We start from the raw sequence: 24,805 nt of genomic DNA on the forward strand, positions 1-24,805 counted from the left end.
ACATTACCTACATTACCTACATTACCAGTGTTACCTACATTACCTACATTACCTGTGTTACCTACATTACCCGTGTTACCTACATTACCTACATTATCAGTGTTACCTACATTACCCGTGTTACCTACATTACCTACATTACCCGTGTTACCTACATTACCTACATTACCAGTGTTACCTACATTAACCGTGTTACCTACATTACCTACATTACCTACATTACCCGTGTTACCTACATTACCTACATTACCAGTGTTACCTACATTAACCGTGTTACCTACATTACCTACATTACCAGTGTTACCTACATTACCTACATTACCAGTGTTACCTACATTACCCGTGTTACCTACATTACCCGTGTTACCTACATTACCTGCATTACCAGTGTTACCAACATTACCAGTGTTACCTACATTACCTACATTACCTACATTACCAGTGTTACCTACATTACCCGTGTTACCTACATTACCTACATTACCGTGTTACCTACATTACCTACATTACCTACATTACCCGTGTTACCTACATTACCAGTGTTACCTACATTACCTACATTACCAGTGTTACCTACATTACCAGTGTTACCTACATTACCTACATTACCAGTGTTACCTACATTACCAGTGTTACCTACATTACCAGTGTTACCTACATTACCTACATTACCAGTGCCTTACCTACCTTATCTGCATTACATAATGTATATACAGGCTTATGATGTAATACACAGTGTAATAGTATGATGTAATGCAAGGAATAGTTATACCAAGAAGCACCCAAAAAACTTTTCATGTTTTACTGAAGAAAACAATTATGTATCAACATCAAAACATCATACCACCACAATAATAATTATCAAGAAATAGTTGTTGTGGTTGTCATTCTGTACACAGTAGATTGTCTTTCAAATTCATTGTTCCATCCCCCGATCATAAGGCACTCTGTTGGAGACAGTGACACAGTGGTAGCACGTGCTATAGGAGATGGTAGATCACCAACGTAGAGCCAGGAGTCCATCGAGGACGAGTAGGCGTAGATCCTTTGAGTGGCTTCATCTTCACTATCCTCTCCACCAACAGCAAAGAGGGTGTCGGATATCGTTACAGGGGAGGGCGCGTAAGACGGTGTGTTGGATATTGTATTCCAGACAGAGTCGACTTTGTTGGCACTCCCATCATCTTGTCGGTCTGCTGAGATGAGCTTGTCGACTTGAGCAGCACACACCTTGTTTAGATTCTTGCCGTCCAATCCCCCCATTAGGTACACTGTGTTGTTGTAGACAATTCCTCTTTGGTCCACACAAGCATACGGTAGTCTGTCTGTCTCGCTCCACTGGGATGTGCTGATGTTGTAGATCAGAACATTATCAGTGTAGCTTAATATGTCCAACCGACCTCCTGCTACGACCAGATGTGTTGGGAGACTAACGACTGCTGGCCACTCCCTCGCTGTGGGCATCCGTGAGATCGTCCGTTTCCAGTTCCTTCCTTTGTTAAACACATGTACCACGTTGGATTTCGAGCGTGATGAATCCACACCGCCAACTGCTACCAGCTCACCTTTGACCTCTCCTAGACCAAAACAGCGTACAGGAAGTCTGGGCAGAGTTGACCAGACGTCTTGTGGCGGATCGTAACAGTGGACACAGTACTCGTCATCACAGATTCCTCTACCATAGTAGACCTTGCCATTGATGGTGACCGCTAGTCCATGATACATCTTCACTGGAGCCTCAGAGCACTGACTGTAGGAAAACTGAACCTGTAGGGACTGGAGAATACAGAGAGTCAATAACGTGTGTGTTGCATGTGATTAATTAGAATTAATTAAGGGATTTTAATTGATAGCAACAAAACCAGTATCGATTCTGTGGGACACAAACTATTCTAATTTGACTCTTATATTGGAGTGGTGATTAGTATACTGTAACAGAATAAATCACAATTGGGTACACGGCTAATTAGCTATAGAATTAATTGTACACATAGACATACATGTACGGATAGCTTCGAGGCTGAGATTGTACACATAGATTACAAGCCACACTATAATACACAACAACTGTCATTCTAATTATCGAGGCATCGCAACAAAAATTATTTGGCGATCAATAACAGTAAGCTTTAGACTTGGCACTAGCTTCTATTAGGGTGGCAATAGGAGATATGCCTGTGGCTCACTACAATGGGAACAGTAAGTAAGTGACGTACTAACTAAAGGTAGAATCAATTGAACACATAGCCTGGATTACACGCTGCATTACAACACAGTTGTTCATGCATGACCATCAATTCATTATAAGCTTTAGACTTGGTACTTCTATTAGGGTAGCGATATAATAAGAGATATGAGAGTATCATATGTTAGATGTGTGCACTTAGTGGTACAGTGTTGATGAGCTCACCTGTGGTTTGCTGGTCAGGTAGTCTCTGGTTTTGGTCAGTTGGTCGTTTAAACTCTGCATGGTGGTTTTATTCTTCTGAAGGGAAGTGTCTTTGGAGGCAAGCATCGAATCTTTGTGAGCGATAGTCGTATCTTTATGAGCGATAATAGAGTTTTTTTCTGCTTGCTTTTGTTCCACTTGTGCAGTGAGATTGGATACATCTGTTTCCAGTTGAGTTATTTTCGTAGCTTTAGATGCAAGCTCGTTTTGAGTGTAGTTGACGTTGGCAATTTGTTGCTCCACCTCTTCAGTGAGTTGCTTACATCGAGTTTCTACCTCAGTTATCCTAGCATCTTTGGAGACAATAAATGCATCTTTTGTGTTCACAATTGTCTCTTGATCTTCGAGTTGACCTTTAAGATTTTCAATCTCCAATTTAAACTGATCAGTTTCCACAGAGTGCACCAACTGCATACGCTTGACAGTGTTTTCACTTTCTTCCTCTTGTCGTCTTTTCTCCTCCGCCAGTGCCTCGTTCTCTCCTGCTTTCTCCTGGATTGCCGAGTCCTTCCTCACAACCTCTTCCTCAAGCTCCCTCTTCTCTGTCAGTAGGGCACTCACTCGCTGGAGCATCTCCACTCTGTTCTCAAAGGAGGGAGGGTGTTCAAGTACCACACCCACCATCCGACCCACTATCTCCGCTGCTCTAGGCCTTTGCTGAGGGTTGTTGCTGAGACAGCGCATGATGAGGTCCATCAGAGGGTGGTCTGGGGAAATCTTTTGAAGAAACTCTTCACGTCGTTCAGCTTCTGTCACTGGTATCAAACCATTGGGATTGGTAGGATCGATTCTGGTGGGGCCAATACTTGGTAGTGGCCACTCTGCTGTGAAGGTGTGAATCATCATGATTCCAAAGGAGAACACATCCACACTGGTGTTGTAGTAGGGGTTGGCAACCATCACTTCGGGGGGCATGTACGCTGGGGTACCAGGGGTCTCCGTCATTCGACTCACTTGAAGGGGGGTCAGGTTCAATATTCGAGCAACCCCTAGATCGGATATCTTGGCCGTCATGTTGGTGGACAAGAGGACATTGTTGGCTGAGAGGTCTCTGTGCACAATGACTGGTGTTTGGCCATGGAGGTAGACCAGGCCCAGTGAGACGTCATGGAGGATAGAGAAGTTGATCTCATCGGGGAGAATACCGTAGCGCTCGAGACAGCTGGTCAAGTTGGTGGGGAGGAACTCCATGACTAGGATGGGGAACTGAGAGCCTTCCTCAAAACAGACTCCCAGAAACTGGACAATGTTGGGGTGCCTAGTTTGACTGAGCAGGTGACACTCCTCCAGATACCTTCGTGCTGCATGCCCGATTCCAGTCTCGTAGAGAACTCGATAAAGCTTCTTGCCGGCACATTTCAGTCCTCGATACTCTAGCTCCATGACAACAGCGTAGGAACCTCGTCCAAACTCATTCTCAGTGATGCGAATTTGTCTCAGAGTGAACTGCTCGAAAGCTTGTGGATTTACAGCCATTGTCTTCGTTATTGTGGGAATAGAAAAGCATGCAATATGAAAAAGGTGATCCAGCTATAATATATTAAAAAGTGAAGTTATAACGATTATGTCTTCTTTTAATGGATACTGTGGAATAATAATAGGCAATCCAATTGAAATAGAAGCAAGTAACAAAAAAAATCCTTTGGCTATGACCTGTGTTATATTGCCAATGTATAGGCCCAGGCTTTAATACAAGAACACATGCAGTTATGGTATGTATATAAAAGCTATTCAGTTGATCTCACCTGTACTGTATAGAAAGCTTGATAGAGGTGAAGTTTATGGAGCTAGAAAGCTAGCTGTAGTGGCCAACAGAACGAGAAGGTCAAGAACAAGCGAAAGAGGAAAGATTTTGTTTACTTGTGCAAAGCAAAAGGGGTGTGGCTTGTACAAGGTTTTGTGCATTATTTAGGATACCAACCAAGTCAAGGATGAAAATGTAAGGAGCTAGCTAGCTCTAGTGCAAGTGTACTCACCTAGATCTCCTTCTCCCCCTCACTCAGTCTGGTGTGTGGAGATGTGGAGGGTCACTTCAAGCAACTGTTTAGCAGAGTCCAGAGCATCCTCTCCAAGAACAAAGACTTTGAGGTAGCTACATACAATGGATGCACACACTCACTGCAGTTCCAGTGCTATTATTGTCCCTTTATGTAGCTGCTGTTGTGTGTTGGATCTTTCTTTAGCTCTGGCTGCCAGGAGGAGTGGAGCAAGTATCGGGAGGGGGTGGAAACAGGTAATTAAACGATATTAAATCACCTTCCTCTGACATTTATTACACCCCCATGCACAGTGCCTCTACCGACGTTCATCCTTGGCCCGTGTTGGACTGAGCATGGCCAGTTCTATGGAGACTTGTCACGTGATGGAGGAGAGCTTTGCCCCAATGTCACATGTCTAGGTACAGTGTATGCATGTTGTTAACCACTCTATCAGTACACACATGAGTCACACTCCATTACAGGTCAGCGTGGAGTGTACAGTGCGTCCAGTGGTCTGAGGGTGGCCTATCTCAGTGGGAGCTACCAGGGGAGGACCTATCAGCATCAAGACAAGGGAGATAATCTATTGGTCAGTTCTCTTCCCAATCACCTGGAGAAGTTGTTGAACTAGTTTTTGTTTCTCCCTCTAGCGACCATATTTCACTGACTCTGATGTGTCCTGGCTGGAGGGTCAGTGCAGTGGAGAGGGCTACCGTGGAGTGGACATTCTCCTCACCTCTGATTGGCCCGGGGCAGTGGACAAGTTCACAGTGGCTCCTGTGAGACCTAGCTCCCAGTTATTGTAGGATGGACCAGTACCTTAATAATACCTTATGCTCATGCAGGACGGACTGGACCTGAGTGCAGTGGGGGCAAAGCCTCTGAGTAAACTGGCCATGTGTCTCAAGCCACGCTACCATTTTGCAGCTCTACACCAAACCTTCTATGAGAGAATACCGTACAGGTACAGTACAACCATCCCTGTATTATTAGAGTACTAGAGTCTGCTTCTGTTGATTTTCTGAGTTCGTTCAAGTCCCAAATTTAGAACAGGAAATCAGGCTGAAAATAAGTATACATTTTTTATTCACAGAAATCAGAATTATGATTTAACCAACGGAACTAAAGTTTTGACCGTTCATTATAATTATACGTACATGTTACATGTCCTCATCTTTATATCCCTACACAGTAATACCTCCACAACTTTTGATGCTAACTGTATTGTGCTTCATTTCATGCAGGAATCACAAAATCCTCCAAGGCAAGCCACATCATGTGACACGGTTCTTAGCTTTGGCTCAAGTGGGAAATCCAGACAAGAAGAAAAGAGTGAGTTGAAATCATTCTAGTCACATTAGTATTACATGTTATTAATGATGACATCATCTTCATACCTGCAGTACCTGTATGCATTCTCTGTCACACCCATGAGCTCCATGGACGAGAAAGAGCTGACTCAGCAACCACCCACTGCCACCAACTGTCCCTACACAAATCTTTGGTAAGGAAAATTTCGTATTATCCCATAATGTCTAGCTATCGTTGAAGGAGCAATAGTTATACTTGTAGTTTTCCAAACAAAAACTTCCGTTATGTAGCACTCTGAGAGTCCTATCTCTAGATATCACCATTTGTGTTGTAGTTCAAATCCTCCATGTTTGCTGAGGTCAAAGTTTATTGTGTACCTACTCCCACACACTGTGCAGAGGGAGTCTCAAGAGGAAGCTGGGCCTAACTTCTTCTTTGATCAGAGGGCTCTTGATTCTGCTCATCGCAAACAGAAGAGACAACAGGACAGAGGACCCCCTGCAAAGAGACGACCCCCTCCCCAGCCCAGGGGGCCGTGCTCGTGGTCTCCATCGGAGATCATGTGAGATAGAGTGTGTTGTACTTGCTAATACTGCACATACAAAATACAATGTAGCTCACAAATAGCAGACCACTAACAGTTTGTATTGTATACCCTATATAGACGTACCTGGCTTTATCCAAGGGTGGGATGGTACCAGAGCATGTGCTGGTCCTACCCATCGGTCACTATGCAGCCTCCACTGACGCACCACCAGTGAGTTCATGTGCTGTGTGTACCACTGCTGTGTGTGTACAGTCATTGTTTGTATTGTGGAGAGTATGTTTCCATGCTCTGTGTGTACTATTTAGCAGTCTGTAGTGGTCAGCCTGTAAGTAGGCCACCCTCTATAATACAGCCAGGTTCATGGGCCCCAAAGTCTCCATAGCATGTGTTTGGACCTGTGTTAGCAGACCACCTCTTTAGTACAGCCACTGTTGGTCTGCCCACTGTGTAAGCAGAGATCACTATACCATATATCATGCATGTACACTGTATGACCTGTGCTCTATTACTGTAAGAGGTTTTGGAGGAGCTTGGACAGTTTAAGAGTGCTCTGAGGAAGTACTTCAACAGCAAAGATCAGTCGTGTGTCATCTTCGAGAGAAACTACAAATCACAGCATCTTCAACTACAGGTCAACTACAGGTCAGTACCGTCAAGGCCGTATTATCATGTGATGTGATTGATACTGTATGGTTGATGTGTTGAGATTAGGCTACAAGGTTTTGAGGGCAAACAGAGAAATGTGATTTCTCTTTTTAATCATTCAATGGTTCAGGGACTCTTTCAGCTGCCATAACTTGAATTCTGTGTATTCAATTTCAACGGTTTTATGATTTTAGAAAGAGGCCATCTAGCAAAGATCGTGATGTCATACAATATAGGTCTTTGCAATCTTATTTGTGAAGCCATTAGCATTCGCAAACTTACATAATTATGTGGAAACATTGTATAAATACGGTACATGTTAGTGTGTGTATGGTAGATTGGATTGGATCTGTACAGGCTATGGGAAGTGTATGGTGCCTCTTAACTGCTACTTGCGAAGACAACCCGGCTATAGGACCATCCTAGACGTACATGTAGTAGATGAGAGCCTTAAAATTAGTGTTCAAGCTATTAGTTTTGCTACACACACACCGTCCCTGAGGGCCTCCCACCCACCCATACACACACACACACACCCTCTCTGAGGGCCTCCCACCCACACACACACACACACACACACACACACACAGATTGCGTACACTGGTGTCCCCCCCACACACACACACACACACACACACACACACACACACACACACACACACACACACACACACACAGATTGCGTACACTGGTGTCCCACACACACACACACACACACACACACACACACACACACACACACACACACACACACAGATTGCGTACACTGGTGTCCCACACACACACACACACACACACACACACACACACACACACACACACACACACACACACACACAGATTGCGTACACTGGTGTCCCACACACACACACACACACACACACACACACACACACACCCTCCTCCCCCATACACACACCACACACACACACGTACACACACACAGACACACACACGCACACGCGCACACACACATACACACACACACACACAGCTTGCGTACACTGGTGTCCCATACTTCCTGGCAGAGTTTGATGATGGGAGAAATGTGTTCACAAGACCATTTTCTTACCAACTCACGCAGACAAACAACCAGATCACTGAATATAGGTTATAGTATGTTTCTACTACTGTGAGCTCATGAGGTAAACAGCACTCTCAAGTGAGTAGGTAAGAACATATTCGTGAGTCTCGTCACACCGACAATGCACACCTCTAACCTTTCTATTGCATACTCAGCAAATGTCTCTTCCACAAATCTGTCATCATACCTATCGAGTGAACACACAAACTGTTCTAGTTCCTGGAACAATACGTACGGACGTCTCTCTCCAATTTGGAAGGTAACTAAAAACCAATTAATGACATGTTGAATGCTTTTATTGGTTGCAATATCGGCTGCAGGGAGGTGTTGGCTGCTCCTCTCGTTCTGAATCTGCCCAATTGGATCAACTGGAAGTCGTGTCTGGCAACAAAGGACAAGGAGACGAAAGCTGCTCTAGAAATGAGGAAGAACTTTGAACCATGTTATTTTGATTTCACATGCAACTGACAACGATGATTAATTTCTTTATTTTCACTTTTACTTTTGTATAATTGATGTTTTGTGTATTAGCTAGTTGTCCAATAATAATTATGGTTGGCCATATATATTATATAGTTATAGGAGTGCAGATCAATATCAGTGGGCAATTATTTTCCTTGTCCCAATGTTGTATTAGAATGCTGTCCATGAGCTGGAGGAGGGTAGTTATGCTGACATTGCAATAGTCAATAAGGGGGAGGGGCTGGTTGCATGCTATACACACATTATATACCTCTACTTATACTGTAACCTCTACTAGTAATTAGTACCATGCAAGCTAGTATAACATGTTTCACTCTAGAAAACAATTATCATGAAAATTTGGGTTATTTATAATTTTATAATTATACCAAAACAATTAAGAAATAGTTGTTGCAGTTCTAATTTTATACACAGTAGATTGTATTTCTCTTTCTTTGTTAAATCCTCCAATCATAAGGCACTCTGATGGAGACAGTGACACAGTGGCAGCGTATGCTATAGGAGATGGTAGATCACCAACGTAGAGCCAGGAGTCCATCGAGGACGAGTAGGCGTAGATCCTTTGAGTGGCTTCACTATCCAGTCCACCAACAGCAAAGAGGGTGTCGGATATCGTTACAGGGGAGGGAAAGTAAAACGGTGTGTTGGATATTGTATTCCAGATAGAGTCGGCTTTATTGGCACTCCCATCATCCTGTCGGTCTGCTGAGATGAGCTTGTCGACTTGAGCAGCACACACCTTGTTTAGAGGATTGTCGTCATATCCCCCCATTAGGTACACTGTGTTGTTGCAGACAATTCCTCTTTGGTCATAACAAGCATACGGTAGTCTGTCTGTCTCGCTCCACTGGGAGGTGCTGATGTTGTAGATCTCAACATTATCAGTGTAGCCACCAGAGCCCAGACCTCCTGCTACAATCAGATGCGTTGGGAGACTAACGACTGCTGGTGAACTCCTCGCTGTGGGCATGGGTGGGATTATCCGTTTCCAGTTCCTTCTTTTGTTAAACACATGTACCACATTGGATTTAGATTCGAATGAATGCACACCGCCAACTGCTACTAGTTCACCTTTGACCTCTCCTAGACCAAAATAGTGTACAGGAAGTCTGGGCAGAGTTGACCAGACGTCTTGTGGCGGATCGTAACAGTAGACACAGTGCTCGTCATCACAGATTCCTCCACCATAGTAGACCTTGCCATTGATGGTTACCGCTAGTCCCTCAGACATCTTCACTGGAGTCTCAGAGCACTGACTGTAGGACAACTGAACCTGTAGGGACTGGAGAATACAGAGAGTCAATAACTTGTGTGTTGCATGATTGTGTAGCTTGTAATTAAGAGCATTTGGAATGTATTACCATAGCAACAAAAAATATTATCAATCGATCCTGTGGGACACAAATTATTCTAATTTGAGGGTTATTTATATAATAGTGATTATCATACTGCAACATAATATTATATTCACAGATTATACGGTAGCCGATTGATTCTTATTGCCGAGGCATCGCAAACAGAATTTTCAGAATACCTTGGTGGAACGGTAATATACACAACAACTTCCATTCTAAACCTAGGCACTGCATAATGTACTTGGCGATCAATTGGAACATTCAACAGTTACCGTAAAAGACCTCGATTTACAGCGACCCTCTAAAATATGCGACACCCAATTATTTTTTAATGTCGTATTCTAAACATGTAAAGGTAAATGTAGCCACTCCCTAGCCTCGATTGTAGCCCACTGGAAAATCAGTGTTTTTAAGCGGCCTGAAATCAAGGCAAGTAGACTCTGTAAAGTTACCTCCAATTAGATGCGACCGTCTAAATATGCGACACCAGGACTTCAATATAAATTTTAAACCTTTGGCTTCGTAATATTATTAAAAAGCGTCGCTTTAAATCGAGGTCTTACGGTACTTACTTCTATTAGAGTGGTGATACAATAAGAGATATGACAGTCATGTTTAGGTGCAGTGGCGTAGGAAGCAATTTCTCAATGGGGGGGGGCTGTAGTTTTTTTAATGGATAAGTGTAAGGCTATCTACATAGTACAGCTTGGATAAGTCATCTCTACTTAGAAATATGGGGGGGGGGGCTCGATCCAGCCACTGCACTTAGTGGTACAGTGTTGATGAGCTCACCTGTGGTTTGCTGGTCAGGTAGTCTCTGGTTTTAGTGAGCTGGTCGTTTAAACTCTGAATGGTGGTTTTATTCTTCTGAAGGGAAGTGTCCTTGGAGGCAAGCATCGAATCTTTGTCAGCAATAGTCAAATCTTTGGCAAAAATAGTCGAATCTTTGTCAGCAATAGTTAAATCTTTGACAGAAATTGTGGAATCTTTATCTGCTAAACGAGCTTGGTCTTGTTCCACTTGTGCAGTGAGATTGGTGACATCTGTTTCCAGTTGAGCTATTTTCGTAGCTTTAGATACAAGCTCGTTGTGGGTGTTGGCAATTTGTTGCTCCACCTCTTCAGTGAGTTGCTTACATCGAGTTTCTAACCTAGCGATGGTAGTATCTTTAGAATTCACCAGTGCATCTTTTGTGGCAGCCAATGATTCTTTGAGCTCCAATTCAACTCTGAGATCCTCTATCTCTACACTATGTTCAGTTACTAGTTGATCAGTTTCTACAGAGTGCACCAACTGCATACGCTCGACAGTGTTTTCACTTTCTTCCTCTTGTCGTCTTTTCTCCTCCGCCAGTGCCTCGTTCTCTCCTGCTTTCTCCTGGATTGCCGAGTCCTTCCTCACAACCTCTTCCTCAAGCTCCCTCTTCTCTGTCAGTAGGGCACTCACTCGCTGGAGCATCTCCACTCTGTTCTCAAAGGAGGGAGGGTGTTCAAGTACCACACCCACCATCCGACCCACTATCTCCACTGCTCTAGGCCTTTGCTGAGGGTTGTTGCTGAGACAGCGCATGATGAGGTCCATCAGAGGGTGGTCTGGGGAAATCTTTCGAAGAAAATGTTCACGTCGTTCAGCTTCTGTTACTGGTATCAGACCATTGGGATCGGTAGGATCGATTCGTGTCTGGCCGATACTTGGTAGTGGCCACTCTGTTGTGAAGGTGTGAATCATCATGATCCCAAAGGAGAACACATCCACACTGGTGTCATAGTGGGGGTCGGCAATCATCACTTCGGGGGGCATGTATGCTGGGGTACCAGGGGTCTCCGTCATTCGACTCACTTGAAGGGGGGTCAGGTTCAATATTCGAGCAACCCCCAGATCGGATATCTTGGCCGTCATGTTGGTGGACAAGAGGACATTGTTGGCTGAGAGGTCTCTGTGCACAATGACTGGTGTTTGACCATGGAGGTAGACCAGGCCCAGTGAAATGTCATGGAGGATGGAGAAGTTGATCTCATCGGGGAGAATACCGTAGCGCTCGAGACAGCTGGTTAAGTTGGTGGGGAGGAACTCCATGACTAGGATGGGGAACTGAGAGCCTTCCTCAAAACAGACTCCCAGAAACTGGACAATGTTGGGGTGCCTAGTTTGACTGAGCAGGCGACACTCCTCCAGATACCTTCGTGCTGCATACCCGATTCCAGCTTCATACAGAGCTCTGTGAAGCTTCTTGCCGGCACATTTCAGTCCTCGATACTCTAGCTCCATGACAACAGCGTTGGAACCTCGTCCAAACTCATTCTCAGTGATGCGAATTTGTCTTAGAGTGAACTGCTCGAAAGCTTGTGGATTTACAGCCATTGTCTTTGTTACTGTAAGAATAGAAAAGCATGCAATATTAAATATGAAAAGTCAAGCTATTCTAGATCTATGATTCAGCTTTGTAAATAATTATTGCATGCATGGCAGTGTAAAATGAGCTGTCTTACAGGACCATACGCAGTTTACAGTATTATATTCTTACCTCAGTGTTTGCCTCAGTGTAAAAAAAGCTTGATCTTGGTGAAGTATGAGAAAAACAAGAAGCCAGTTCAGATCAGGTGGTAGAGATACGCCCTTCCTTTTTTTTTGCAGCAAAAGGAGGTGTGGCTCGTACAGCTTGCACATTATTTAGAATACCACAAATCAAGATCTGAGGATGAAAATCAGAAAATCAAGCTCAACTCTCTTCAGTAGTCTATCTCTTCAGCTGGTATGCTTAGACTAGAGCATTCAGTACTAAAGTTACTACTGATGAGTGATTGTATAATGTGTTTGAAGTGATTGCATGGAACAGTATTCTAGTATGTGTGTTATATTTGATTGCTGAGTAGAGCAACCAACTAATCTCAACTGTCCCCTCCTCCCCACACGTACACAGAACAAGGTGTCCATACGTAACCATCAACCACCCACCTTCCCCCTGCCACCCTGGAGAGTATGTGTTATCCTACAGAGTCAGTTATCTGGACACGGCCAATTTTGGAATATCGTCCTCTCAGAGTATCAGTGTACAACCTTATCCCAGTGTGATTACGTGCTTTTGTTTGAAGCGTATGCCAAACTTGCAGAAGCTGATCTAAGGTCGTCATAATACATGTAAGGAAATAATAATGTGTTTCAAGTGATTATAGTGGAACAGTATTTTATTTGGCTGGTATGCTTAAAGTTACATTGCAGTTATTGTAATTATGCCATAATAGCTGTTGCATAAGTGAAAATAATTATTAGTGGAACGGAAGAGATGTCGACACCCAATCCTTCGAATCTCACGAGCTCAACTCTCTGGCCTCTACTCCAGTTAGTCAGAGGAAGACAAACGTCCTAGTCTCTGAGAGTGTGCATGGATGTCAAAGTCAGAGCAAAATCTATCAAGACTCCGGACGTGTTCTTCGCCAATCCCAGCGCAGAGGAGGCACTAAAGGATGAGAAGTGGTTCATTTGCCAACCACCAGCCAAAATATCTACTCCACCAATACCAGCGGCAGTACCAACAACAATACTGGTAAGTTAATAGTCTCATCTCTCCTTTGTTTCTAATACATGTACCTTTGAAAGCTGTTCGTATTAATACAGTATCTAGTACAATGTATCAGCAGCTACTATAATTATATATCCCACCCTCTTACTGTATAGCATACTCAACTAACCCCCCCCCCCCCCCCACACACACACAGTGGCATATGAGAGCAGGACTCCTTCTGCTGCCACTGTTGCCCACAGCCTGCTCCCACCCCCCTCAGCCACGCCCTCACAGTCCTCTGAGAGTACAAAGGTCATGAAGTACGAGAGCATGAAGGTGGAGGACATTGAGAACTAAATCACTGACACTTGCAAAAAAAAACATTAGTAGTGTACTCTATTTATTCTTGTGTGAAAGAGCAATGTTTTTGTCGTAGCGATTATCTTTAGAATCCGATAATCTAATTTTATGTATAACTATTAAACATTCAATAATAATTATGTTTGTTAATGTCTCATTTGCAAGTTGCATGTATAATAATTAATTAATGCGTACGTGTGTGCAAGATTCATCATAAGCAGTTCGCGATCGATCGACTGATATACTATACAGCTGCAGCTGGCTATAACTATACGTGTTTTTCAACGTATACTCAACTCTATAATAATTATCATATAATGCAAGCCCGAGGGATGCATGAGGGACACTATATAATATATACATGTAACCATAGCAATCCTTAATGAATGGATATGATAATAATTATAACAAACTTTTTTAAAAACATTTGCTATTAAAAGAAAATTGTAAAAATAAAACTACTAAGTGATTGTGAAGGAGAGATTGAGTGAGGTCGGTCCGAATTAAGTGATTCAGCAAAAGTGTTCTATTTGAATGTGAGAGCTCCTACTAGGGCAACTCCTAAGCTGATTGCAGCCACTGTGAGCCAGCTAGTAGGGCGGCGGTTCTCAGCTCTCTGGTTTTCAGTTCTCTCTTTGGCTTTCTCAGAGGCATCAATACTCACTGCTCCCTTGATGGCACCCTGGATGTGGAGAAATAAAAGTCAACAAAAAATAAAAAACATGCAGTGAAATACAGTAGTCAAATACTTAATCTACACAACAATCTCTTACCCAACCGCCATGCTCGAGAATCCACTGAGTGAAGTAGTGAAGAAATGTTGTCTGCCATCCAACGATACTGTCTATCAAGGGAGTCTTGTTCTCTTCATACAATCGTTTCGCTAGTACGCTCGTGAAGAACAGCAGCACTGCAATCTTGCCCCACTTGATGTCGTCTACCATGAGCCTGGAACAAGAGTCTTGATACTCAGCATAGAGTTGTTGGTGAGATATGTCCAGCGTCTTCACTCGGCCCTCAATTTCTTGTTGATACTTCAGTTTCAAGTCTTTACAGCAAGTTTCCAGCGTCGAAATCCCATCTTTAAAGCCTTTATCCTTCTCAAGGAGACCCCTCATAAGCTTGGCTTGGCTGTAGTTGCATTTCAGTTGTATCCCGTCTTCTTTCAGCATAAAATCCACAAGGTGATGGCTGACGGCACTGCTTTGGGTTTTGATTTGGTGAAGGTCATCTCTTGAATGGGCCATAGTTGAAGGAGACTTGAGTGGAGACTGGAGAGAGTGGAGGATAGAGTTGATTGGAGCGGAAGTTGGTTGGTCGGGATAATACAACTAATACAAAGAGCCCTCCTTATATAGTACACCCATAACCAAGGAATTTGTGGTTTTCTCAACATGCGTCCCCGTGCTTCTCTGATTGGCTGCTCCGAAATATGAATATAATTAAATCTACCACTAAGGAATGTGCTTGAAATTGCTTTGCACAGCCTGTGCAGGCTCTGTGCGCATGCGCCTTAATTGCATGCAAAATAAAATTGTTTTTTTTTTTACAAACACAAAATTATTACTGCAAAATTCCTTTCAATAAAACCGAAGCAAAAAATGATAAATATGCTTTCATACAAAATGTTATTGTCCCTAACAGTTTGTGGTGACTCTTTTCTGACCAGTGCTCTCATGTATCTCCTGTGAGGGTGGGGTATTGTAATCATGGTGACTTTATTAATCACTTACTCACTGTACTTGGTATCGTCTAGCCTCTTTCACTGGCCTCACTCTCACACATTTACTCACTCACTTGTACTTCTTGTACTTGGCATTGTCTAGCAGCGCCGTCTTTCTTTCCTCTCCTCCTTGTACTCCGCAGCATAGGTTTACTGTATCAACCACTGCCAGAACAGAAATTAATGCTTGAAAATATAAAAACTTGTGAGTAGACCAACCTACCCCCCTCAACTTCAATTGTAAACTAAAGGTAAACAAAAGTTCACAGGCAAACAGAGAACTGCCATTAGAGTAGCCATGGTAAAGTTATCACCAATTGCAGGGGAACTGTCTCTAGTTACTAGTAGGTAGTGAGCCCTGCACCTACCAGGGTTCTCAAGCATGTAGTCATAGTTTGCTCTCTCTTCCTCATCCTTCAGTATCTCGTAGGTCGTGCTGATGAGCTGGAACCTCTCCCTAGAGCCCTAAGCCTGGAGGGGGGAGTGAAGTATTAGGGGCACACAAAGAAATGGAGAGTATAGTATTCATTTCATGAGGGGAGGGGGTACATACAATGTGTCTACACTGTGCAATTCACTTTACTATGGCACCATTACATTAGATAAAGTTACAAAGCATTTTGTGATGGTTTAGGACTAGCTGTATATCTACTGAGACTAACCAACTCTCCCTCTGTTACCTTGTTCTTGTCAGGATGGTACTCCAGTGCCAGGTGTCGATAGGCTCTCCTCATCTCAGCCTGTAACCAAGCAACAGTGTGTGAGCACAGTCAATAGCTCCACCACGTACTTACAGCTGTGACATCTTTGTCCACTTGAAGAACTGCATGTAGGGAACGAGAATAATTATCAGCTAGTCAGGTGTTGGCCTGGATGATAGGTAGAAACGGCTCATACAGATAATTATACTGATACACCTGTTTCTACAAATCACAGCATCTCTAGTCAGCTCTAAAATGATGTACATGCATTGAACTAGCTAGCCAGATCTAATAATCCACAACTCCAACCCCACACACTCTGTCAATAGTGAGTGTAGGGACTGACCGTCATAGCAGCTCTCTGCCACAGTAGAATCCCTCCAGGAGACCAGCAGCACTGGAGAACAACGCTGACAGAGCACAGGACACCAGGAGAACAGTTAGTGTCTTCATCAGGAGAACTGCTGGAAGAGGGTCTTTTATGCTGACATTGCAATAGTCTATAAGGGGGAGGGGCTGGTTGCACTATTTATGTTTTCACTCAACATTAACTTTTAGCCATACAAAACATTATTATCCACAACAATAATCAAGAAATAGTTGCTGTGATACTAATTTTATGCACGGTAGATTGTTCTTTTCCATTGTTCAGTCCCCCAATCACGAGGCACTGTGTTGGAGACAGTGACACAGTGGCAGGGTCTGCTATAGGAGATGGTAGATCACCAACGTAGAGCCAGGAGTCCATCGAGGATGAGTAGGCGTAGATCCTTTGAGTGGCTTTACCACTATCCTTTCCACCAACAACAAAGAGGGTGTCGGATATCGTTACAGGGGAGGGTCGGTAAGACGGTGTGTTGGATATTGTATTCCAGAGAGAGTCGGTTTTGTTGGCACTCCCATCATCCTGTCGGTCTGCTGAGATGAGCTTGTCGACTTGAGCAGCACACACCTTGTTTAGACTATTGTCGTTAGATCCTCCCATTAGGTACACTGTGTTGTTGTAGACAATTCCTCTTTGGTCCATACAAGCATACGGTAGTCTGTCTGTCTCGCTCCACTGGGAGGTGCTGATGTTGTAGATCTCAACAATATCAGTGATAACAGAGTCACCAGCGTCCATATCACCTCCTACTACGATCAGATGTGTTGGGAGACTAACGACTGCTGGTGAATCCCTCGCTGTGGGCATGGGTGGGATCGATCGTTTCCAGTTCCTTCCTTTGTTAAACACATGTACCACATTGGATGCAGAGAAGGATGAATCCATACCGCCAACTGCTACCAGTTCACCTTTGACCTCCCCTAGACCAAAATAGTATACAGGAAGTCTGGGCAGAGTTGACCAGACGTCTTGTGGCGGATCGTAACAGTGGACACAGTACAAGTCATCATTGTCATCACAGATTCCTCCACCATAGTAGACCTTACCATTGATGGTTACCGCTTGCCCACTAGACATCTTCACTGGAGCCTCAGAGCACTGACTGTAGGACAACTGAACCTGTAGGGACTGGAGAATACAGAGAGTCAATAACTTGTGTTGCATGTAATCAATGATTGTCTATTAATTAAGGGAATTTTGAATAACCCTAACCACATGTTAACGTCAGATGATAATGTTACAAGATTACCATAGCAACAAAACCAGTATCGATACTGTGGGACACAAACTATTCTAATTTGGCTCTTATATTGGAGTGGTGATTAGTATACTGTAACAGAATGATCACAATTGGGTACACGGCTAATTAGCTATAGAATTAATTGTACACATAGTCATACATGTACGGATAGCTTCCAGGCTGAGATTGTACACATAGATTACAAGCCACACTATAATACACAACAACTGTCATTCTAATTATCGAGGCATCGCAAAAAAATGATTTGGATTTCAATAACAGTAAGCTTTAGACTTGGCACTAGCTTCTATTAGGGTGGCAATAGGAGATATGCCTGTGGCTCACTACAATGGGAACAGTAAGTAAGTGACGTACTAACTAAAGGTAGAATCAATTGAACACATAGCCTGGATTACACGCTGCATTACAACACAGTTGTTCATGCATGACCATCAATTCATTAGCTTTAGACTTGGCACTTCTATTGGGGTAGCGATATAATAAGAGATATGAGAGTATCATATTTTAGATGTGTGCACTTAGTGGTACAGTGTTGATGAGCTCACCTGTGGTTTGCTGGTCAGGTAGTCCCTGGTTTTGGTGAGTTGGTCGTTTAAACTCTGAATAGTGGTTTTATTCTTCTGAAGGGAAATGTCCTTGGAGGCAATGATTGTATCTTTGTCAGCAATAGTGGAATCTTTGGCAGCATTTACAGACTCTTTATCTTCGAGTTGACCTTTAAGATCTTCATTCTCCAATTTCAACTGATCAGTTTCCACAGAGTGCACCAACTGCATACGCTCGACAGTGTTTTCACTTTCTTCCTCTTGTCGTCTTTTCTCCTCCGCCAGTGCCTCGTTCTCTCCTGCTTTCTCCTGGATTGCCGAGTCCTTCCTCACAACCTCCTCCTCAAGCTCCCTCTTCTCTGTCAGTAGGGCACTCACTCGCTGGAGCATCTCCACTCTGTTCTCAAAGGAGGGAGGGTGTTCAAGTACCACACCCACCATCCGACCAACTATCTCCGCTGCTCTAGGCCTTCGCTGAGGGTTGTTGCTGAGACAGCGCATGATGAGGTCCATCAGAGGGTGGTCTGGGGAAATCTTTCGAAGAAAATGTTCACGTCGTTCAGCTTCCGTTACTGGTATCAGTCTGTCAGGATTAGCAGGATCGATTCGTGTCTGGCCGATACTTGGTAGTGGCCACTCTGCTGTGAAGGTGTGAATCATCATGATCCCAAAGGAGAACACATCCACACTGGTGTCGTAGTGGGGGTCGGCAATCATCACTTCGGGGGGCATGTACGCTGGGGTGCCAGGGGTCTCTGTCATTCGACTCACTTGAAGAGGGGTCAGGTTCAATATTCGAGCAACCCCTAGATCGGATATCTTGGCCGTCATGTTGGTGGACAAGAGGACATTGTTGGCTGAGAGGTCTCTGTGCACAATGACTGGTGTTTGGCCATGGAGGTAGACCAGGCCCAGTGAGACGTCATGGAGGATGGAGAAGTTGATCTCATCGGGGAGAATACCGTAACGCTCGAGACAGCTGGTCAAGTTGGTGGGGAGGAACTCCATGACTAGGATGGGGAACTGAGAGCCTTCCTCAAAACAGACTCCCAGAAACTGGACAATGTTGGGGTGCCTAGTTTGACTGAGCAGGCGACACTCCTCCAGATACCTTCGTGCTGCATGCCCGATTCCAGTCTCGTAGAGAACTCGGTAAAGCTTCTTGCCGGCACATTTCAGTCCTCGATACTCTAGCTCCATGACAACAGCGTAGGAACCTCGTCCAAACTCATTCTCAGTGATGCGAATTTGTCTCAGAGTGAACTGCTCGAAAGCTTGTGGATTTACAGCCATTGTCTTCGTTACTGTGTGAATAGAAAAGCATACAATATTAAATAGGTAATCCAGCTGTAGAAGCCATTTAAGATTAAGTTACAAAAAAAGTAAGATACATTGCCAAGTATATTAAAAAGGTAATAGATCTAGAATCTATAGCCTTTATATAGTACAGTACTCAGGCTCAGGCTAATACAGGAACACATTCAGTTATGGTATGTATATAAAAGCTATTCAGTTGATCTTACCTGTACTGTATAGAAAGCTTGATAGAGGTGAAGTTATGGAGCTAGAGAGCTAGCTGTAGTGGCCAACAGAAAGAGAAGGTCAAGAACGAGGAATGATGCTTTGTTTACTTGTGCAAAGCACAAGGAGGTGTGGCTTGTACAAGGTTTTGTGCATTATTTAGAATACCACCAAGTCAAGGATGAAAATGTAAGGAGCTAGCTAGCTCTAGTGCAAGTGTACTCACCTAGATCTCCTTCTCCCCCTCACTCAGTCTGGTGTGTGGAGATGTGGAGGGTCACTTCAAGCAACTGTTTAGCAGAGTCCAGAACATCCTCTCCAAGAACAAAGACTTTGAGGTAGCTACATACAATGGATGCACACACTCACTGCAGTGCCAGTGCATTTATTGTCCCTTTATGTAGCTGCTGTTGTGTGTTGGATCTTTGTTTAGCTCTGACTGCCAGGAGGAGTGGAGCAAGTATCGGGAGGGGGTGGAAACAGGTAATTAAACGATATTAAATCACCTTCCTCTGACATTTATTACACCCCCATGCACAGTGCCTCTACCGACGTTCATCCTTGGCCCGTGTTGGACTGAGCATGGCCAGTTCTATGGAGACTTGTCACGTGATGGAGGAGAGCTTTGCCCCAATGTCACATGTCTAGGTACAGTGTATGCATGTTGTTAACCACTCTATATCAGTACACACATGAGTCACACTCCATTACAGGTCAGCGTGGAGTGTACAGTGCGTCCAGTGGTCTGAGGGTGGCCTATCTCAGTGGGAGCTACCAGGGGAGGACCTATCAGCATCAAGACAAGGGAGATAATCTATTGGTCAGTTCTCTTCCCAATCACCTGGAGAAGTTGTTGAACTAGTTTTTGTTTCTCCCTCTAGCGACCATATTTCACTGACTCTGATGTGTCCTGGCTGGAGGGTGAGTGCAGTGGAGAGGGCTACCGTGGAGTGGACATTCTCCTCACCTCTGATTGGCCCGGGGCAGTGGACAAGTTCACAGTGGCTCCTGTGAGACCTAGCTCCCAGTTATTGTAAGATGGACCAGTACCTTAATAATACCTTATGCTCATGCAGGACGGACTGGACCTGAGTGCAGTGGGGGCAAAGCCTCTGAGTAAACTGGCCATGTGTCTCAAGCCACGCTACCATTTTGCAGCTCTACACCAAACCTTCTATGAGAGAATACCGTACAGGTACAGTACGTCCATCCCTGTATTGAATTCGTTCAAGTCCCAAATTTAGAACAGGAAATCAGGCTGAAAATAAATTATACATTTTTTATTCATTCTGAAAGGTATCTTTCTCAGAAAATCAGAATTATGATTTGACCAACGGAACTAAAGTTATGACCGTTCAAAAATACTTAATTATAATTATACGTACATGTACATCCTCATCTTTAAATCCCTACACAGTAATACCTCCACAACTTTTGATGCTAACTGTATTGTGCTTCATTTCATGCAGGAATCATAAAATCCTCCAAGGCAAGCCACATCATGTGACACGATTCTTAGCTTTGCCTCAAGTGGGAAATCCAGACAAGAAGAAAAGAGTGAGTTGAAATCATTCTAGTCCCATTAGTATTACATGTTATTAATGATGACATCATCTTCATACCTGCAGTACCTGTATGCATTCTCTGTCACACCCATGAGCTCCATGGACGAGAAAGAGCTGACTCAGCAACCACCCACTGCCACCAACTGTCCCTACACTCAACTAGTCAAATCTTTGGTAAGGAAAACTTATGTCTATAGCCATCGTTGAAGGGCCAATATACATGTACATTGCAGTGTAGTAGTAACAGTTAAAAGGTTGAAGGGGCCACTTGGTTGGTGCAAAACACCACCCAAGTGGGACTGCCCTTGGCCTAGAGCGCCGGAAATTTGAGGCAGGAAGCCACACCTTCAAAACTATTATCCCATAATGTCTAGCTATCGTTGAAGGACCAATAATATATACAAATTTTCCAAACAAGACTTGCGTTATGTAGCACTCTGAGAGTCCTATCTCTAGATAGCCTCGATCCCAGCCCCTCTCACCAGATTTATCAATTAACCTTTTGTACTATGGTCACCCACGTGGTTGATAAAACTATTTAGTGTCAAGAGAGAGAAATCGCCATCACAACTCTAGGCTCATACGAGGAGCACTGATCTTACTGAGATGGCATCAAACAAGTGTCTGGAAGCAAGTAGATTTGCCAGAGCCGGTCGGTACTGACAGAAAAACGCCTACCACTCTACCACAGTACAAAAGAAGACAAAATCTGACTTTTCAACACTTGGAGAGAGCTTGAGCAAGAGCAGAACAGAAGTAGAAGCCATCACAACAAAACTAGTCACTAGTCTAGGTCGTAAATGTTGTAAGTAGCTGTGTTATTTTATTAAAACTGCTGTGATTTGTGCAATGACATCATTGTAAAATATACAATATACTGACTAATTTACTAAGATATCTCGATCCCCAAGAATGTTGGGGCAACTGACGCATGCGCAGACAATGTATACCAGGCCGTCTTTCTCAATTGAGAGCGGCCTGGAATCGAGGCTAATCTCTAGATATCACCATTTGTGTTATAGTTCAAATCCTCCATGTTTGCTGAGGTCAAAGTTTATTGTGTACCTACTCCCACACACTGTGCAGAGGGAGTCTCAAGAGGAGGCTGGGCCTAACTTCTTCTTTGACCAGAGGGCTCTTGATTCTGCTCATCGCAAACAGAAGAGACAACAGGATGGGGGACCCCCTGCAAAGAGACGACCCCCTTCCCAGCCCAGGGGGCTGTGCTGGTTCTGTCTGGGGGGCAAGGAGGTGGAGAAACATCTCGTGGTCTCCATCGAAGATCATGTGAGATAGAGTGTGTTGTACTTGCTAATACTGCACATACAAAATACAATGTAGCTCACAAATAGCAGACCACTAACAGTTTGTATTGTATACCCTATATAGACGTACCTGGCTTTATCCAAGGGTGGGATGGTACCAGAGCATGTGCTGGTCCTACCCATCGGTCACTATGCAGCCTCCACTGACGCACCACCAGTGAGTTCATGTGCTGTGTGTACCACTGCTGTGTGTGTATAGTCATTGTTTGTATTGTGGAGAGTATGTTTCCATGCTCTGTGTGTACTATTTAGCAGTCTGTAGTGTTCAGCCTGTAAGCAGGCCACCCTCTATAATACAGCCAGGTTAATGGGCCCCAAAGTCTCCATAGCATGTGTTTGGACCTGTGTTAGCAGACCACCTCTTTAGTACAGCCACTGTTGGTCTGCCCACTGTGTAAGCAGAGATCACTATACCATATATCATGCATGTACACTGTATGACCTGTGCTCTATTACTGTAGGGGGTTTTGGAGGAGCTTGGAAAGTTTAAGAGTGCTCTGAGGAAGTACTTCAACAGCAAAGATCAGTCGTGTGTCATCTTCGAGAGAAACTACAAATTACAGCATCTTCACCTACAGGTCAGTTCCGTCAAGGCCGTATTATCATGTGATGTGATTGATACTGTATGGTTGGTGTGTTGAGATTAGGCTACAAGGTTTTGAGGGCAAACAGAGGAATGTGATTTCTCTTTTTAATCATTCAATGGTTCAGGGACTCTTTCAGCTGCCATAACTTGAATTCTGTGTATTCAATTTCAACGGTTTTATGATTTTAGAAAGAGGCCATCTAGCAAAGATCGTGATGTCATACAATTTAGGTCTTTGCAATCTTATTTGTGAAGCCATTAGCATTCGTAAACTTACATAATTATGTGGAAACATTGTATAAATACGGTACATGTTAGTGTGTGTATGGTAGATGTGTTGACTGATAGTTGTGTATGGTTAGTGTGTGATGGTAATGGTGGTCACTGTAGGTTATTCCAGTGACCAAGATTCCATCTGATGCTCTGAGACAAGCCTTCATAGATTATGGGCGGAGTATGGGGGTGTGGCTTGAGACTGTGCCCAGGGAAACACCACCCTCAGAGGTAACACACACACATCATAGCTGTACCATGTTCTACGTACCATTCTCTAAGCCTTTTATAGCCTCGATTCCAGGCCGATTAAAATACGGCCTGGTACCTATTGCATGGTGATAGTGCGCATGCGTTAGTTTATTCTCCAGAATCCTTTCTCTCATCTATTTTCTATCTATGTACATCAGCTTAGTATTGCGTTGTTTCAGAAGGCTTTCACACTAGTCTAAATTCAGAAGAGGCTCTCATCTACCTCTATGACGGTTGTATGGTCAGGATGTCTTACATTGGATCTGTACAGTCTATGGGAAGTGTATGGTGCCTCTTGACTTCTACTTGCGAAGACAACCCGGCTATAGGACCATCCTAGATATAGTAAATGAGAGCCTCTTCTGTCTTAAAATTAGTGTTCAAGCCTTCTAGACCAACGCAATAGATGACATAAGCCACAGCTTCACAGAACTCAGTCATGGAGATAAAGTATTACGGAACATTATTCTTAGTAAATGGTATAATTTACGTTCGTAGTACGATTACCCATATTCTGAGTAATTTGAAGGGCATGCACACTATCACCCATGCAATACCAGGCCATATTTTAATGCGGCCTGTAATCGATGCTAATAAGCGTATACAATAGTGGCTATAAGCCTTTTAGTTATCAATACTTCTCTTTACCAGAATCTATTAGTTTTGCTACACACACACCGTCCCCGAGGGCCTCCCACCCACCCACACACAAACACATACACACCCTCTCTGAGGGCCTCCCACCCACCCACCCACACACACACACAGATTGCGTACACTGGTGTCCCACACACACACACATACACAGCTTGCGTACACTGGTGTCCCATACTTCCTGGCAGAGTTTGATGATGGATGTGTGCGTGCGTGCGTGCGTGGACTGCTACAGCTGCTCAAGGATGAATCAAGTGCAAGTAAGAGTTTCTATAGGCTTCTAGTACGGTGGCCCTGAG

At 43.8% G+C, this 24,805-nt stretch overlaps 6 protein-coding genes and 2 long non-coding RNA genes across 15 annotated transcripts in view; 5 read left to right on the forward strand and 3 right to left on the reverse strand.

The window, feature by feature from the left end:
- Positions 1 to 19,985, reverse strand: part of LOC135333311 (mitogen-activated protein kinase kinase kinase 21-like) — a 101,566-nt gene extending 81,581 nt beyond the window's left edge. For all 7 annotated transcript variants that reach the window (XM_064528270.1, XM_064528271.1, XM_064528273.1 and 4 more), the window contains exons 1-5: positions 19,854 to 19,985; positions 18,331 to 19,634; positions 16,486 to 17,652; positions 16,119 to 16,261; positions 15,807 to 15,909 (exon numbers count right to left, since the gene is read on the reverse strand). In XM_064528270.1, coding sequence (XP_064384340.1) covers positions 16,729 to 17,652; positions 18,331 to 19,623 — 2,217 coding nt within the window. In that variant the 5' untranslated portion in view covers positions 19,624 to 19,634; positions 19,854 to 19,985 and the 3' untranslated portion in view covers positions 15,807 to 15,909; positions 16,119 to 16,261; positions 16,486 to 16,728. The remainder of the gene's footprint in view (positions 1 to 15,806; positions 15,910 to 16,118; positions 16,262 to 16,485; positions 17,653 to 18,330; positions 19,635 to 19,853) is intronic.
- On the reverse strand, positions 791 to 3,931 carry LOC135333292 (uncharacterized). Its single transcript, XM_064528219.1, has 2 exons — positions 2,411 to 3,931; positions 791 to 1,776 (listed from the first exon to the last, which is right to left on the reverse strand). Exons 1-2 carry the CDS (start codon positions 3,923 to 3,925, stop codon positions 862 to 864), a joined length of 2,430 nt encoding a protein of 809 aa, XP_064384289.1. The 5' UTR covers positions 3,926 to 3,931; the 3' UTR covers positions 791 to 861.
- On the forward strand, positions 4,381 to 5,387 carry LOC135333370 (CWF19-like protein 1). The gene is made up of 5 exons (XM_064528351.1): positions 4,381 to 4,388; positions 4,453 to 4,537; positions 4,604 to 4,682; positions 4,740 to 4,847; positions 4,911 to 5,387. Exons 1-5 carry the CDS (start codon positions 4,381 to 4,383, stop codon positions 5,057 to 5,059), a joined length of 429 nt encoding a protein of 142 aa, XP_064384421.1. The 3' UTR covers positions 5,060 to 5,387.
- On the forward strand, positions 6,526 to 8,581 carry LOC135333390 (uncharacterized). Of its 2 annotated transcripts, XR_010393857.1 has the most exons (3): positions 6,526 to 6,928; positions 7,926 to 8,274; positions 8,336 to 8,581. It is a non-coding gene; the product is annotated as an uncharacterized LOC135333390 (long non-coding RNA). The 2 variants fall into 2 exon arrangements; XR_010393856.1 differs by lacking the exon at positions 6,526 to 6,928 and having other exon boundaries at positions 6,970 to 8,274.
- On the forward strand, positions 12,493 to 13,668 carry LOC135333387 (uncharacterized). Its single transcript, XR_010393849.1, has 4 exons — positions 12,493 to 12,605; positions 12,774 to 12,991; positions 13,124 to 13,397; positions 13,570 to 13,668. It is a non-coding gene; the product is annotated as an uncharacterized LOC135333387 (long non-coding RNA).
- Positions 14,112 to 15,054, reverse strand: LOC135333602 (bcl-2-like protein 1). Its single transcript, XM_064528588.1, has 2 exons — positions 14,489 to 15,054; positions 14,112 to 14,397 (listed from the first exon to the last, which is right to left on the reverse strand). Exons 1-2 carry the CDS (start codon positions 14,960 to 14,962, stop codon positions 14,242 to 14,244), a joined length of 630 nt encoding a protein of 209 aa, XP_064384658.1. The 5' UTR covers positions 14,963 to 15,054; the 3' UTR covers positions 14,112 to 14,241.
- Positions 19,911 to 20,856, forward strand: LOC135333368 (CWF19-like protein 1 homolog). The gene is made up of 5 exons (XM_064528349.1): positions 19,911 to 20,040; positions 20,105 to 20,189; positions 20,256 to 20,334; positions 20,392 to 20,499; positions 20,565 to 20,856. Exons 1-5 carry the CDS (start codon positions 20,033 to 20,035, stop codon positions 20,711 to 20,713), a joined length of 429 nt encoding a protein of 142 aa, XP_064384419.1. The 5' UTR covers positions 19,911 to 20,032; the 3' UTR covers positions 20,714 to 20,856.
- A 65-nt stretch (positions 20,857 to 20,921) lies between these two features.
- Positions 20,922 to 24,536, forward strand: LOC135333083 (CWF19-like protein 1). Its single transcript, XM_064528011.1, has 7 exons — positions 20,922 to 21,046; positions 21,321 to 21,408; positions 21,480 to 21,590; positions 22,503 to 22,703; positions 22,806 to 22,898; positions 23,203 to 23,319; positions 23,718 to 24,536. The coding sequence occupies exons 1-7, from the start codon at positions 20,922 to 20,924 to the stop codon at positions 23,940 to 23,942; spliced, it is 960 nt and encodes a 319-aa protein (XP_064384081.1). The 3' UTR covers positions 23,943 to 24,536.
- Positions 24,537 to 24,805: the final 269 nt, after the last annotated feature.

Source organism: Halichondria panicea, chromosome 3 (assembly GCF_963675165.1).
Source record: "Halichondria panicea chromosome 3, odHalPani1.1, whole genome shotgun sequence".
In the NCBI taxonomy this organism is placed as follows: Eukaryota; Metazoa; Porifera; class Demospongiae; order Suberitida; family Halichondriidae; genus Halichondria; species Halichondria panicea.

What these genes read in the sequence shown, in the direction of transcription:
- LOC135333292 (XM_064528219.1), bottom strand. Translation starts at nt 3,925, where the DNA reads ATGGCTGTAAATCCACAAGCTTTCGAGCAGTTCACTCTGAGACAAATT. An exon ending in ACCTGACCAGCAAACCACAG is followed by an intron (nt 1,777 to 2,410) that starts GTGAGCTCATCA and finishes TGTATTCTCCAG; the next exon opens with TCCCTACAGGTTCAGTTTTC.
- LOC135333370 (XM_064528351.1), top strand. An exon ending in CCAAGAACAAAGACTTTGAG is followed by an intron (nt 4,538 to 4,603) that starts GTAGCTACATAC and finishes CCCTTTATGTAG; the next exon opens with CTGCTGTTGTGTGTTGGATC. An exon ending in CCCCAATGTCACATGTCTAG is followed by an intron (nt 4,848 to 4,910) that starts GTACAGTGTATG and finishes ACTCCATTACAG; the next exon opens with GTCAGCGTGGAGTGTACAGT.
- LOC135333602 (XM_064528588.1), bottom strand. Translation starts at nt 14,962, where the DNA reads ATGGCCCATTCAAGAGATGACCTTCACCAAATCAAAACCCAAAGCAGT. An exon ending in TTCTCGAGCATGGCGGTTGG is followed by an intron (nt 14,398 to 14,488) that starts GTAAGAGATTGT and finishes CTCCACATCCAG; the next exon opens with GGTGCCATCAAGGGAGCAGT.
- LOC135333368 (XM_064528349.1), top strand. An exon ending in CCAAGAACAAAGACTTTGAG is followed by an intron (nt 20,190 to 20,255) that starts GTAGCTACATAC and finishes CCCTTTATGTAG; the next exon opens with CTGCTGTTGTGTGTTGGATC. An exon ending in CCCCAATGTCACATGTCTAG is followed by an intron (nt 20,500 to 20,564) that starts GTACAGTGTATG and finishes ACTCCATTACAG; the next exon opens with GTCAGCGTGGAGTGTACAGT.
- LOC135333083 (XM_064528011.1), top strand. Translation starts at nt 20,922, where the DNA reads ATGCAGGACGGACTGGACCTGAGTGCAGTGGGGGCAAAGCCTCTGAGT. An exon ending in TATGAGAGAATACCGTACAG is followed by an intron (nt 21,047 to 21,320) that starts GTACAGTACGTC and finishes CATTTCATGCAG; the next exon opens with GAATCATAAAATCCTCCAAG. An exon ending in ATCCAGACAAGAAGAAAAGA is followed by an intron (nt 21,409 to 21,479) that starts GTGAGTTGAAAT and finishes TCATACCTGCAG; the next exon opens with TACCTGTATGCATTCTCTGT.